This window comes from Hyla sarda, chromosome 7, assembly GCF_029499605.1.
Source record: "Hyla sarda isolate aHylSar1 chromosome 7, aHylSar1.hap1, whole genome shotgun sequence".
Taxonomy (NCBI): domain Eukaryota; kingdom Metazoa; phylum Chordata; class Amphibia; order Anura; family Hylidae; genus Hyla; species Hyla sarda.
Window position 1 is genome coordinate 61,709,674 of NC_079195.1, and position 16,806 is coordinate 61,726,479.

Here is a 16,806-nt window from a genome sequence, read left to right on the forward strand (position 1 = left end):
CTTATACCAAATTTGTTGCAAGGACAAAACCTAGCCATATAGGGTGAGGAACATACAAAATGCAGATAAAAGACACTGCTGTGACTATAATTAAGTAGGAATATTAGGAAAAAGAAGAATTAAAGATTACATTTTTAATACATGCTGCAGAGATGTTAACATCATGGCCGTCTGGGGAATTTATTGACTGAGCCATTTGTTACGAAAATGAGCTTATAATTGCCTTTGAGAGGTTTAGTATCACGCGCTATTTTCATTAGAATTTTCTAATAATGTCCAAGCGTAACAATGAAATAAAACAAGAGCCCTTATCACAGTGCAAACCATATAGAGAAAAAGGAATTTACGCTGAAGTTTTAAGATATCCCATACCCTTTCTGCATGCTTTCCCCGGTCCTAGATGGATAGACTGTAGCCTGGCGGGCAAACACGAAAAAGTTAATTGTTCTTATTTTTATATGTATTATTATTAATTACTATTAGTAATTATTATTATTATATTATTATTACTACTATTAAAAATTAAAATTACCTAAAAGCATTTATAAAAAAAAAATAATAATTGATTATTAATTAATTATTAATAAAAAATATATAAAAATTAGATTGTGAGCCTGTGACCCTTGAGTCATTTTGTAATGTGTGTGTGTGTGTTTATATATATATTACACAAGTATTAAAAAAAAATTGTAATATATATATATATATATATATATATATATATATATATATATATATATAAGCAATGTCCAGGTAGAGCAGCACCTCAATTTTAAATGCAGTCTGGTGCAGAGCATCTGATATAGCCCAGGTCTGGGGCCCACGTGTATCCAAGCAAAGAAGGTTGCTGCAGCACACAGAAGTGAATGTCCAAAAAAGATTTATTCCATTCCAATGGCTACGTTTCAGCCACCCATGTGGCATTTCTCAAGCACAAATACATAGTGACCAGTGATAGTATATATATGGTGTCATAGTACAACATTCATTAACATCAATTAAGGTAAAGTGCAAAAAATACATACATATATGTTATAAAAATACATCAGTGCAGTGTACAATAGATATGGATAGGTATATAGCCTATCAAACAAAGTGACCATGCATGTGTCTATATAAAAACAGCATAAAAACATTAATTACATGTTTCACAATCATGTGCAGAATAATATCAACAAATTGCAGGGCGGAAGGAGTAGGCGGTACCGGCCAACACTCACCCGTCCATAACGGAGATGTCCTTGTGTAATCCGGCGTGTGCGCATGCGCAGGTGTTTAGTAACCAGTGTAATCTATTGGCTTCCGATCCTTCCCTGTCCTTTGACCCGTTAGCGTGCACTGCTAGTGACGCGCAGCCGGCGACCACACTGGTTACTATACACCTGCACATGCGCAACTCTGCACACGCCGGATTACACGAGGACATCTCCGTTATGGATGGGCGAGTGTTGGCCGGTACTGCCTACTCCTTCCGCCCTGCAATTTGTTGATATTATTCTGCACATGATTGTGAAACATATTTAATCTTTCGGCTGTCCGGGCATGCTGGAAGTTGTAGTTTTGCAACAGCTGGAGGCACACTGGTTGGGAAACACTGTGCAATACAGATATTATTGTCAAACTCAAGATCTTCTATGTACTCAAATAATTTAGTAATATCAGATTTGCATTGTGTCTCTTCTCAGTTCATTCATCAATTCCAGAATGGATACACTATAGGAATGCGAAACCCGCTCACCTGTAGTGTGTAGGGATGGATAGAACGACTCAAGGCAGTGTCTGGGTATACACTCTGCACACAGTCTAAGATTCCACTGTCTCAGGTTAAAAAAAAAACAGTCTCTGTTGGATTCTTCTAAAAACCATGAAAACAAACAGACACACAGGCTAATGTGTTCCGGGCCATGTGCAGCCCTTAAGCCTAGCATGTCGCAAATAGAAGGCAGGGCTCAAATCCTGCAGAAACGCATGGGAACTGAGTTCCTGCACTTTTTCCACAGCAGGAGCACTGTTCCCATTAGCAAGAGTCCTGCATAACCAGCCCTTAATTTAAAATCTTAAGTGAGTTCCCACACTTTTTTTTCATAGGACTTGACCCCTGATAGAAGGTAAATATAATACATAATCAAAAGGTGAAAGCTAGCTATACCACACTTGTAATGACAATATGAAGTCTATAGGTCAATACTGATCACTAAACAACTTTAATAGGGAGCAATAGACGAGCATGTGTCTCATCACCACCATCCATTTCATCAATGTCATTGATGGTTCATGAAAGGTGAGAGACACCTATTTATTTTCTAGGAGAATAAAGTAGGGAAAAAAAAGGAAATGAGAAGACATGTACATTACCAATCGATAAGCAACCCACAGGCAGATGAGCCAGCACATCCATGGATTGCACAGATAGAACATTGATTTCAATTGGCTCCATGTAAAGCATGATTTCCCCTGGGGTAGTGCAGCATAGAAATTGAACACGTTGTGTAAGGTTCCAACATTTGAACATTCTTTAAAGAGTACCTGTCATATCACAGAAAAAAATAATGCTTATATATGTTACTCACTAGGTCATGCAGAGTCTGTACGTGTCTTTTATTTTTATGCGTCTAGCTTCTGCATTTGGCGCACAAATCCCTCTGTTCTGCTGCTTACTCATTCTGAAATCCATTGCTCAGGAAGGGGCGTTTCCGAGGCAAGCACCAGGCCTGCCCAAACTAACCATACTCTGTGCTGGGTCTCTTCATCCAATCACTGCAGGCTGCTTTGTAACCCCCTCCTCTCTGTTTTCATGCTGCAGTCTGATAGGACAGGAAAGAGCACCGAGGAGTGCTAGTCCTGCCCTCACTTCCTCGACTTTGTCCCTGCCTGTACTTCGGCTGGGACAAAGATGATGCTGCAGCCGTACAAGATTATGTTCAAGATGTTATGGGGACCCCTAGTGGTCTTTTTAATAAATCAGGATTTTTATAAAAAAGGACACAAAAAATGTTATGAAGTATATTAGAAAGGTTAATGTTTTTCAAAAAAATATTAAAGAGTACCTCTCATGATCTTGTTAAATTTTATAATCCTCCCAGTTCACTGCCCCAATCATGATAAAACACCCCGGCCTTTATTTTTTATTATTGTTTAGTTTTCTACCTTGATATTACTCTGAATTTTCTACTCACTCTCAGTCAGATTCACAGACTGAGAAGGGGTGTTCCCCAGCAGGTGTGACATCATCTGAAGCCATACAGGAGAGAACTTCCTCCATCACTCTGCTACACACAGCCAAGTGAGATGAGCTATGATTGGCTGAGGCTGCATTGAGGGGGCTTGGCAGTGATGTCACAAGCAGGAGTGGCCGTGACGTCACAAGCCTCCAGCGCTGCCCCCGACGATCTAAACCAGTGGTCTTCAACCTGCGGACCTCCAGATGTTGCAAAACTACAACTCCCAGCATGCTGGGAGTTGTAGTTTTGCAACAGCTTGAGGTCCGCAGGTTGAAGACTACTGCTCTAAACGAACGCCGGGTGCAGTAGGGAGATGACGGGGGGCCCCAGCGGCGGGAACCCGTGATCAGACATCTTATCCCCTATCCTTTGGATAGGGGATAAGATGTCTAGGAACGGAGTACCCCTTTAAGTAGGTAGAGAAGTAGTAGTCATATGTGGACCAAGGTGCTTTAGGATGGAAGTATTATATATAATACATGGTAGGTGGGGCCCCCAGGAGCTTCACATTAAACCTCTGTCCACAACAGTGGGACAGAGCTCTAGATTTATGCTAAGAAAGATATGAACCAAATATCCTGTTCCTGTAAGTCTTTTGACGTGTATTATTATTATTATTTTTTTTTATAACATATTCTAGATAAAGCTGACTGAATAGAAGCACTCATCTAATATTAACAATAGTTGTTACCATGTGTAATGTTCGTTTTACAGATTTTAGTTACAAGACATTCAGGAGCCATCCTAATTCTGCAATCAGAGCTGAGAGGGATGCTTTGCGTCTGATCTTTATGCTGTTTCTGGTTTTATTACTTAAGGTGAAATCTACTACAAGATGGATTTGATTTCACTAAATGTTTCGGCTCACATTACCTGTCTGTCACCAATAATGAATGTTTCCGCGGGGGCTCTTTGATTATCCCCGTCTTCTATTTGATTCTCTTTACAGCATCATACTTCACAATAATTTCTGTTTGTTTTTTATGCTTTACCCGCTGGCAAGTGTTTCATATAATTAAAAAGACTTTGGAATAGTACGGCTGAATGTAACAATACAAATGGTCAGGTTCTACTATTAGTATTGATTGGGTTCTGTGCTGAGAGCAGACTACAATGCATGTTTACCAAAAATGCCTTGGAGTTTGAGTTCTTAAAACAGGATAATGGTATTATTTCGTAATATATCTCTAAGTCACATGTACAAGAATATATTATGACTTTATATACCCTCTGAGATGTGTGGAACTCCAGTCTGGCACCCATAGACTTCTGTAGGTCCCTACTGTACCTTGATACGCTTCTGACTTCATATGAAGCTTTGTAGAAGTTTCATCTATTATTTGACAAAGCGCTATGCGCGCCATATGGTCCTTTTTCCCACTCACCCCCTACACCACCCCATTTGTCCGTGTCACTGAACCTCAAGTTGAAATACAATTATCCATGAATGAAACAAGATACCAGGTGAGTGCTCCATTCTTTTCACTTTCTGAGTTGGAGTATATCTTATAGAATAGTACCACATCCATTGGAGGTCTTCAATGCTATATAACTGCCAATTCTAATAGCCAAGACGTCGGTTTCAATCTCTTTAATCCTATGTTTGTTAAGTATGGTTCAACTTCTTTTACATTCTCCAAGTTTAAATGGTATGGTTTCCTTTTTTGGAAATTACTCCTACATTCTCACACATACATTCATGCTGTTTACGGCCCCATTCTCTGTAATAATATGGAGCCGCCCCCCACTCCTACCCCCAGTAATCATATTCTGTCTAGATGGTTTTCCCATCCATATAATGGCCTACTGAAGAGCATGTGATGATACAGTCCACAATACGCCTGCACTGCCTGCTTGAATACAGTGTAATGCTAAAGAGTAGGAAGAGTGACATGTACAGTACTTCTCCATAGAACACCATCGCATAGATGGGAATGATGTCCAGCCATCACATAGTTATAGGGGCTCAGGCGTGTGTGTGTGTGGGGGGGGGGGTGGGGGGTTGGGGTTTGCTGTCGGTCTATATCACAGGTCTACACACAGTCAGCATGAAGTGTATGGGTAAGTGCTCTCTTTTCTTGATCAATACAGTTTACACATAGTTAATCAAAGAAGGACAAACCTGTTAAGCCAAAATAGTGGTTTGTATAGTGGTCTGCATAGGGAACAGATTTCTCTAGCAAGTGATGCAGGCTAACTTTCCTTCAGATGGATGAAGACTATCTCAGCTGTCACCCATCTGTAGACAGCTATTTCAGGTTTTTAGTTTTTTTTTAGAGGCCGAAGCAGTGCATCTTTCACCCAAGTGCAAAAAAAAGTGCAATCATGTCACACAAAACAGGGCACGCGGAGTGGTCTATCACAAGCTCTTCTCCAAAAGGAGAGAGGCTTTAAAAACCATCTTCTTTCCTATGGGTCATAAGGCACCTGCAAGGGTCCTGGTTCAATGCCCCCTCCCCCTTTTCTGAAGTTAATGGGGAACCAACATGCTACTAGCATTGACCTGGGCCTCCCCAAGTGTCAACTGAAGAGCCAAACTGGTTTTCATCCTTCAAAAAAATAACCCAGGTTGCTGCGAGGGGAGGAAACTAATGACTACACACAACACCAGAAGAGTTACCCAGAAGGGTCATACATATCAAATGGCACCACAAGGTTATCACTGCCAAAGGCACAGCATACCTTGGCTCCTACTCTACCCAAACCTAATAGCCAAATCAGGGTCCCTTCAGGGCAGCCATTGAGGTGGTTTGTGGCCGTGCCCCAGAACACACGTACCTCTCCATATTTCAATTCATTCTTAATCAGATCAGATACGACACTTGGTCAAAAGACCAAGAAGCGATTTCAGGGTTCTATAAAACAGGTATGCCAGAGGGATACTTTAGATGCAGCTCGGGAAAGGAGAGTACTGATTCTCATTGAGGAGATACAGTGGTGTACAGGACATATTTTTAGGCAATGCTCCCTGGGAAAAAAAACACCAATGAACTTCTTCAATATCTCCTCATCCCCACCACCTAAGCTGTAACCAATGAGAAAGTTTAGAGTATGTTTAGTGTGAGCTCTCTTAACATCTAATAAGAACATTGTAAATATTTGTTTTGGGTCCCTAGTACACATTTTAATGTAACGCATGAGTATGTATATGCAAATATAAGCCACAAGACACTTTATACACTGTATAACTATAAACAGGGCTGGTGTAAGGATTTTTGCCACCCTAGGCGAAAGATAATTTTGCCGCCCCCTTGACCCCGCCCATTGGCCCCGCCCTTTTACATGCCTCACCTTACTAAGGGGTTCACACACTGTAATAAACCTCCTCATGTAATCTCCTTACTACTGGGGTGACACACTGTAACAAACCTCCTCCTCATTTAATCTCCTTACTACTGGGGTTACACACTGTAACAAACCTCATCCTTATGTAATCTCCTTACTACTGGGGTGACACACTGTAACAAACCTCATCCTCATTTAATCACTTTACTTCTGGGGTGACACACTGTAACAAACCTCCTCCTAATGTAATCTCTTTACTACTGGGGTGACACACTGTAACAAACCTCCTCCTTATGTAATCTCCTTACTACTGGGGTGACACACTGTAAAAACCTCCTCCTCATTTAATCACCTTACTTCTGGGGTGACACACTGTAACAAACTTCCTACTCATGTAATCTCCTTACTACTGAGGTGACACACTGTAACAAACCTCCTACTTATATACAGTAATCTCCTTACTACTGGGGTTACACACTGTAACATACCTCCTCCTCATGTAATCACCTTACTACTGGGGTGACACACTGTAACATACCTCCTCCTCGTGTAATCACATTACTACTGGGGTGACACACTGTAAAAAAAAAAAAAAAAAAAACTCCTCCTCATGTAATCTCCTTTCTACTGGGTGACACACTATAACAAACCTCCTCCTCATGTAATCTCCTTACTACTGGGGTGACACACTGTAACAAACCTCCTCCTCATGTTATCTCCTTACTACTGGGGTGACACACTGTAACAAACCCCCTCGTCATGTAATCTCCTTACTACTGGGGTGACACACTGTAACAAAACTCCTCCTCATGTAATCTCCTTACTACTGGGTGACACACTGTAACAAACCTCCTCCTCATGTAATCTCCTTACAACTGGGGTGACACACTATAACAAACCTCCTCCCCATGTTATCTCCTTACTACTGGGTTGACACACTGTAACAAACTCTAGAGGGATTAGATGCTCAGCAGACAGATCACACATGGGGGAATTAGATACACAGCTTTGCACACTTATCACTCACGAGGGGATTAGATAAAGGGGCTCAGCAAACAGTATCACACATAGGGGGATTAGATAAACAGTCCTGCAGACAGATCACACATGGGGGATTAGATACACAGCTCATCAGACATATCACACATGGGGGATTAGATACAGAGGCTCAGCAAACAGTATCACACATGAGAAGATTAGATACACAGCTCCGCAGACAGATCACACATAGGAGATTAGATACAGGGGCTCAGTAAGCAGTATCACTCTTGGGGGATTAGATACACAGTTCAACAGACAGATAACACATGGGGATTAGATACAGGGGCACAGCAAAAAGTATCACACATGGGAGATTAGATGCATAACTCATCAGACAAATTACACATGGGGGAATTAGGTACAGGGGCTCAGCACACAGTATCACACACTGGGGGATTAGATACACAGCTCAGCATACAGATCACACATGACAGGAGTCTCACCAGGTCAGCGTCTCTTCCCTCCGATACTTGTGACTGAACTTTTCACCCTGGTTTCACTGAAGACATGTGGAGCGTAGTGGCTGAGGCAGAGACCTCGGGGGAGGGAGCAGCGCTCCACCAGTAGGATAAAGTAAGCAGAAAAGATATGGTTATGTGGTGTGGGGCCGGGGGGGGGGGGGGTTGAAAGGTCTTGAAGTGGACGGTACAGTGAATCTGTCAGCGCTTCTCAAGCTAATGAGGAGCGGGAGGGGGGTGTACAGTGGAGCTCACTCAGCGCAGTGTTGTGGGACGGGGGCTCTGTCATAGACGATCGCTGCTTTCACTTGCAGTGCTCCTCCAGCATGATGAGGCCTGGGGTGGGTATGTGTATTGTCGGTTGAGCACTGTACAACATGGGGGTGGTGGTGCTATCAGGGCTATGCTGGGTGGTTAAAAAGCTAACTGATTGTGTTTGCTGCAACAGGCACAGTGGTGCCCCCCTCCAGGGGCTGCTCTAGGCGGTTGCTTACTTCGCCTATAGGCAGAGCCGGCCCTGACTATGAAGTAGACATTCATAAGATAACACATGATTCTCCATTGTTCAAAACTATTCCATTAAAGCAGACACATACAAAGTGTATCTATTGCTTTGTAGGACCAGAAATGTATGTGTGTTACATAGGTAGCTCATGGTCCAAAACATATAAAAATGTTAAAAAAAACACAAAGAAAAAGCTAGTGGCATCGGTACCTTATAAATGCAGCTCCTCGAGATGGATAATGTAGCAAACGGGCAGGTAACCAGCTAGGATCAGAAGCCGGCGGTGCTAGGACAATAGAAGTAGCAATTAGTAACGTATATAAAACAAAGGCAACAGGCGTCCTGCACCCACCATGTAAAATCTGGTAGTTCGGCTACCATCTCGGCTGCTTCTCCGGCACAGCAAACAAGGTGGCGTGGGGCGCTCAGAGATGACTGCCGGTGGTTTCATGCATACCTATGCGTGAAACCCGGGGCAGTCGCCTCTGAGCGCCCCACACCACCTTGTTTGCCGTGCCGGAGAGGCAGCCCGACATGGAAGCCGAATTACTAGATTTTACACGGTGAGTGCCGGACTCCTGTTGCCTTTCTTTTATATATAAAAATATAAATTCAGCCTTACTAAGCATTTCTCATGTGGAAGCAGCACCAAAGACCTGTCTTAGATGGTATTTTACTCCTAATCGCCTTCACCGCATTTTCCCCTCTTGATTTGTGGTGTAATTGCAATCAGAAGGGTACATTACTACATGTATTATGGTCCTGCCCGGTTATCACAAAATATTGGATAGCGGTGGGAGATCTACTGAAACAAGTCCTGAGATTACCTTTATCTTTGACCCCTGAACTGTCTTTCCTCTTTATACACATAGATATATTCCCAACTCACCAGAGAGCATTGATATGCAAAATACTAGTTATAGCCAAATTATTCCGGACGAAACACTGGAAAACACATATTTCTCCAACAATAGATGAACAAATAGAGGCAATAAAACAAACTTACGTATTGGAAGAAATATGGGCGATAGGACGAGGCCAAACAAAATGTTTTTACACAGTATGGAGTCCTTGGAAGGCCTTTATGAATAGATTCACCAACTCCAGAATATTACCTCCCAATTCAGACATATAACCCATTCCACTTGATTGTGACATGTCTTCTCTGAACATATGACATATACAGAGGTCCCATCCCTCTTTCTGTACTATTAATACCAATGTCCATTGCTTTAGACATTACACCTGGCTATAGTTATTACATTATTTTTTATTTTTATGACTTTTCTATTAGTAGCAATCTTTGCTGATGATACTAAACTCTGTAAAGCGGTAAACACAATAGAGGACAGGGCACTGTTACAAATAGATCTGGATAGGTTGGAGGTTTGGGCTGGGAAGTGGCAAATGAGGTTCAACACTGATAAATGTAAGGCAACGCACATGGGGAGGAAAAATCCGGGCTGAGATTATTAATTAAATGGGAGCACACTTGGGACGACTGACGTGGAAAAGGACTTAGGAGTCTTAGTTAACAGTAAATTTAGCTGTAGTGACCAGTGTCGGGCAGCTGCTGCCAAGGCAAATAAAATCATGGGGTGCATCAATACGGGCATAGATGACCACGACAAGGAAATAATTCTACCACTGTATAAATCACGAGTCAGACCACATATAGAATACTGTGTACAGTACTGGGCACCAGTGTACAAGAAAGATATAGGGGGGTGTTTATCAATTTTGCCTGTTGACAGTTTCTTTTTACCCTTTTTTTTCACTTTGGTTTTTATGGATATGCACCAAATTTATCATTTGGTGCAAGTTGTTAGTAATTTTGGCTCAAATGTTGAAATCAGCTGTTCACAGCATCTTTTACACAGAACTTACCACCACAGAGGACAGCGTATTTTACCCTGTAGAGCAGCCATTCCGGAGTCCCTCCTGCATTATATCAGCAAGCGACATGAGTTATTTTCTTTTGTAGGGTTTATAGCCACCAATGTGAAATGGATTTTATTTTCAACTTGAGTAGTTTTTTTTTTTTTGGTTACTTTAGTGCTTAACTTTGCTGAACCTGTGTGGCCATGTCCAATGCTGGCTCAACGGAGGGTGAAGGTTCCTCAGAGACAACTATGTCGCAGGATAGTATTGAGCAGCCCCGGAGGCGTCGCTGCTTTCACAAAAAAAAAATTTTTTATGTATTTTGACGCCTTTACATTGTCTGACATTGCTAAGTGTGTTTTCCATGTGCAAAATTTCTTGGCGGTGAATTGCGCCCCCAAAAAAAAACTAATGGTGCAAAATTGCGCCAAAGATCGATTATTGTGATCGAAATTATGAATTACTGACTAAAGTTAAAATCGCACACAGGACTGTGTGATTTTGAGAAAGTTGTAAAAATGACTTTGGCGCAAAAAGACACTGTGACAAAGTTACGTGAAAAAAAAACCCACATAAATCCTGTGATAAATTCCCCCCATAGTTGTGCTGGAGAGGGTTCAAAGACGGTCAACCAGGGTAATACGGGGAATGGGAGGACTACAGTATCCAGAAAGATTATCAGAATTAGGGTTATTTAGTTTAGAAAAAAGAAGGCTTAGGGGAGCCCTAATAACTATGTATAAATATATCAGGGGGCCATGCAGAGATCTCTCCCATGATCAATTTATACCCAGGACTGTATCTATAACAAGGGGGCATCCTCTACGTCTAGAGGAAAGAAGGTTTCTACACCAGCACAGACGGGGGTTCTTTACTGTGAGAGCAGTGAGACTGTGGAATTCTCTCCCGGAGGAGGTGGTCATGGGGAACTCTGTAAAAGAATTTAAAAGGAATCTGGATGCATTTTTGGAGAGTGAGAACATTGCTGGTTCTGTATATTAGAATTATAGGGACAGAACGTTGATCCAGGGATCTATTCTGATTGCCATATTGGAGCCGGGAAGGAATTTTTACCTCTAGTATGAGTTTTTGCTGCAGGGCCTGTTTTACAAATTGATGCTGATCACAGGGGAGCCCTAGCAGTTTATCAAAAAGGGAACCTTCTAACAAAGAATAGGTTGTCAGGAAGTCAGGTTTATGGGATTTACGCATTTGCAATGTCAATGCTCTCTCCAAATGATCTGTTTCTTTAAAATGCTGAAGCAGGTAAATTCAGATAAGGTTTGTGTCTTCTCGAAACGCATTTCAGCAAGTGGCCTTAATCAATTCAGCTCGATGTGTGACAACATTTTATACCTACAAATAAGACGTGCCTGGAATTTAAGTCATTACTGAAAGATTTTCCAGGAACATGCAGAGAACTTGAAAACATACCTTCCGCTCTTTTAATGAATATTTTATTCAGAATTCTTTTTTTTTTCTGTAGAATTACTTGAAATTTGTAGACAAGGCAAGGTAATAAGATTGGCTATTCAAACCGGACATTTAAAGGAGACTTAACAGCTAATAGCTAATGATGCATATTTTAGTAATACAGGCCCACATTTATCATTGTAGGTGTAAGTGAAGCATTTTTTTACACCTTTTTTTTTTGTGTACTGATAATGTGCAGGAACACCAAATTAATTAAATTGTCAAAGAGCATTTGATACATTTTGTGCAGGTCACATTTTCTGAAATTTCACTCTTTACATACACCAAAAAGCTACACTAAGTCTGGGCTAGTTTGTAGTTTTAGAGACTTTTCAGTGGATTGCGCCTTTTTTGCTCCTTTTCACAAAAAGGCGCAGTTGATAAAACCCTTCCATATGACGTGTATTGCCAAAATCAGTGGATTGCAACTCAAAATCAGCAGAAATGTGTAAACAAAAAGGGGCAAAAAAGTGCAAAAAACCCTGCTTTCTCCTTTTTTGCCCCTTTTTTAGACACAAAAAACAGTCTTAAGACAATGATAAATGTGGGCCACAATGTCTTAAATAAAAAATTTTCTCAAAATAAAAATTACATGAAATTTGCAAACAATAAAAAAAATTAATTCCATATGGTGAAACTTCTCCAAAAGACAATCTTTTTGAGAAGGCTATCCCCTTATTCAGACCACAGATTTAATGTGCCCAATTGTCTACCATATATTATATATTATGGTAGAATGACTTTCCCCCAATGTTGTTATATAACTGTTTTGATTTTTTAATATACTTTTTAAAACATTTTACCACAAAGTGAACAGTGATGCTAAAAATGAATAAGGAGTGTGCTGTAGTGCAATCCAAAAGGGTCAATGGGTATCAAAAACAGGGTGTATGGGCCTGAGATTAGTTAGAGGTGTACATCAACAGACACTTGAATTCGAGCCAAAGAAACTCTTGAATTCGAGCCATTTATGTAATTGTTTATGAATATGCATCAAGCATTTTATGGCAAATTATGCTTTCTATACGACAAATCAAGCAAGCATAATACAATAGCCCTTTCTATTTAAGCAGCTTAAGTGTCTGTTTTTATGTTTGTAATGGTTTTATTTATATATGTAACTTTTTTTTATTCTATTCTTCATTCTATTTTTATACGTTTTTATATCTGATGGCTTGTTCTTACAGCTCCATTTTAAAGAACAGAAAAGATTGCTAACAAGGCTTTTTTTTCTGTTATCAAATTATAATTGTTGTATATGTACTGTATCCATATTTAATCTACATTTTAAACATCTGATATAGCCAGCAGTGAAAAAGAATACAATGCTTGCTTTTGTGCTACAATGGGCTCAAGGTCCACAGTGTCATATAATGGGACACATGACTATAATGCTATAATGATAGAAATATATACACATCAGTGGCCAATACACATCAATGGCCACAAAAATGTTAATAGTATTTCCATATGAGACTATAAGCACTGGTTATGTCAGGAAGGTCTGATCAGTATGAGTCCTAATTTTAGTACCCATCAAGAATGAAGATCCTCCTACACTACCCCTTCACCTGTGGAGTCTGCCACCCGCATCATTGAGTAGGTGCCCTTGTATATGTCTTACTTTCCTCATTCACTTCTATAGGAGTTATACAAACAGCACTGCAAGCTGAGAAGCTGAGCACTGTTTAATGGTATTTCTCAGCAAGTTAATTCTCTGTTGGAGGGCTTCACGGGTCTCCCATGGTAATTCTGGCCCATTTTTTCTGTTGCATGATGCCTAAAAGACTTTTCAGACCCTCCCAATATGTTATGATGGCTGCCTGTATACATGTGGCAACCCAGTGGAAGCTACCTTCCCTACATTTATTCTATCGCTCAAGTTAATGCCAACATGTTGTCGGAGAAGTTGAACACAATGAGATATGATGTAGTGAATAATTTTGATAGAATATCCTGTGCTCCTATAATGTACTTCTTGGATGTCCTCCCCCCAATGTCCAGAAATTAGATATTGTATGACTTTATAGTGATTACTTTGCTGTTGACATTGCTATGTATGTCCCCTGTATATGTGATGTCTGTCTACATGCACCGTGTTTTGTTTATGGCTGTTATGAGATTACATATTCTTTCATTAAAGGGGTACTCCGGGGAACTGAACCCATAACCCATCCTTTCTCTCTCACCAACCTATTTATTTGTCTAAATATCACTCATTAGCTGTATAGAGGAGTTTCCCTCTTTCAGCTGTCACTCACATGCAGGGAGTGAGAGAAAGATGTCATTCTCGGATCCTCCTTGTCTTTGTGCAAACCCCTCAATGAGACCTAGCCCCCACGTTCCTGGAGGACAAACACCACGTGATTTCTGGCTTCACAGCCACACCTCCCCCTTCGTGAGGATCTTGCCGGCAGCCCAGCCTCCTCAGCACATAACACTGCTCTTTTCCTGCTGTAGATCTGATCACTGACTGCTACCATTCAGAGAATGTCATGATTTATTGCTGAAGGGAAGGATAGTTTAAAAGAAAAGACATGTACAGTGTGTTTACAACAACACAGCATGCACACAGATAGTAAAAGCAATTGGCTGGCAGCCATTACACAGAGCTGCACTGACTGCTGGGAGTTGAAGTCTGGGCTGCAAGCATGAAAAAAGAATAATTAGGAGACAACAGGGGCCACAGGAGCTGGCAAAAATCACTTGGATAATTACAGGGGACACAGAACAGATATTGTGGTGGCTGTGGGTCATTTTTATTTTTATTAACTTCCCCGGAGCATCCCTTTAAGCTGAGTTGCATCCCGATGATGTTCTGGTTTTCTTGCACATAAACGCTATTCTTGATCATTTTCATTAACATTGATCGGCTTGATACCAAAGGGGTTTACCACAAAGATCGGTCTAAGTACACACATTACTGAAAATGTAGCATTTGAGATTTAAATGTCCCCCTTGTGCCTTCTCTGTTTTGCCCTGTTTCCCTTGGTTTCTAGTCTACCCTCTTAGGACATCCACTAAGATGGTCACACATGCTCAGTTTAACTACATATTGCTCATTAGTCTCTACTGTGTAATGCAAACAAGGGGGATTGTGGGAACGTATGTGCTCTCTTACATGGCAAAATCAGGATCACAGTTCAGAGAGGAAACCAGGAAATGGTCAGATCCATGGGGAAGAACAGTACAGAGATTATAGGGCATTTTACCTAAACAGCACATTTGTTCTCCTCTACATAGAAATATATGCTACATCTGATTTTACCAACTTCACCACCAATTTTGCTTCCTAGGACAACCCCTTTACATGGGCACTGTCAAATCCCAAAACTTTTTTTTATGTTATTACTGATGAAAATGAAAGACCTTTTGTAATATGGTTGTTTGGCTCCTGAAAATCCCACCATTAGGGTTCCCCATACCTACTTGGACACTAACCTGTCCTGCAGCAGCATCAGGCCTGTCCATGAGTAACGGACAAGAGATGACTCATGGACAAGGCTGCATGAGCAGACACACCAATCACCTCCCACCACCACACGGGAGGGACACCCCATTCCCCACAGAGGATTTAACACTAAGAACTAATGAAAAGTGGTATTTTTATAATACATATAGGTGATAGATGCATAAAAATTACATGTACATGGTCAGGGTTAGGTACTGAGTAATATATATATATATATATATATATATATATATATATATAATAAGAAATAGTTGCAGCACAGCTCGGTTCCAACAAAAAATGGGTGCCAGCGTCCTAACCTGATCAGGGTCTCTTGTAGATAAAAAATTCCAATGGCGCAGCACTCCAGTAAAAAAAGGTGCATTTATTCACACATATCTCAATACAGCGCAACGTTTCAGCTCCTATGGAGCCATTATCAATTCTTGATAATGGCTCCATAGGAGCTGAAACGTTGCGCTATATTGAGATATGTGTGAATAAATGCACCTTTTTTTACTGGAGTGCTGCGCCATTGGAATTATATATATATATATATATATATATATATTTTTTTTTTTTTTTGCGACATCTGACTGGTAGGTAAGCATTAAGCAGTACTTCTACATAGGCATTATATTATTTTTACAGTGTATGGTGTGACAGCACTATAAAGCATTGTCAGCTAGATAAGTATATCTAGACTGTATATTGATGATAATTAGGCACCATATGGAATTTGTTCATCATATGGATGGTACTACCATAAGTTCCAAAAGTCATGCTGGGACAATCCTGGGAATCAGGCTGCAAAAGAGATGGCATTAATAAACTTTGCCCAAAAAGGGGCATTCAGGGCCATTCCAGGCCATTTTAGGGGGCATTACCAGGCAGTCATATGTTTTTAAATTGTTTGCAACTATGAACACCGTAGGGAGGGGAATGCTAAATAAAGTGGCAGCAGAATGCGCCAAGTATTGCCAGCGCAAGCTACAAGCTATACCTTATGCTTCGTCCACCCATACATCAGCTGGGTTCACTGTATCAGTATGGATCGCACCTTTCAAGTTAATCAGATTGACACCAGCGCTCAATCTTCTAGATGGGATTGCATATTACATATTGTATTTCTGACAAGAAATGATAGCAGCGTCAGACTGTCTAGGCAAAGGCATGTACCCGCTCAATGAGTGTGAATCGCTTGCTTAAACATTTCAGCTTTGTAATAGTATATGGTGGGAAAAAAAAGAAAATCAGTTTTTTTTATCTGGGGCTAAGAGTGAATGTGATGGCCTAAATCTTTGTTAGAAATGGTCTGCACAAATTTAAACTGATGCTGTATGGGAGACAGCTGGTTGTCATGGAAACTGAAGTGCGTTTTTTAATTCCACTTGGTGAGTAATGTTAAAACAACAATGACGCCGTATTCCTGCAAGTATCTTACATTCTACATGTCACATTGCAGAAACTAAATGTACAACACGGATGTCC

The 16,806-nt window shown here is 40.7% G+C and overlaps 1 protein-coding gene across 18 annotated transcripts in view; it reads left to right on the top strand.

Moving 5' to 3' along the window:
* Positions 1-16,806, top strand: part of ADGRA1 (adhesion G protein-coupled receptor A1) — a 1,152,497-nt gene that overhangs the window by 740,933 nt on the left and 394,758 nt on the right. The window contains exon 1 of one of the 18 annotated variants that reach the window (XM_056529287.1): positions 8,309-8,346. The exons of 16 other annotated variants lie outside the window; for them this stretch is intronic. In XM_056529287.1, coding sequence (XP_056385262.1) covers positions 8,332-8,346 — 15 coding nt within the window. In that variant the 5' untranslated portion in view covers positions 8,309-8,331. Of the gene's footprint in view, positions 1-8,308; positions 8,347-8,979; positions 9,074-16,806 lie in introns of those variants that run through there. One more of the 18 variants, XM_056529290.1, reaches the window with a different exon arrangement.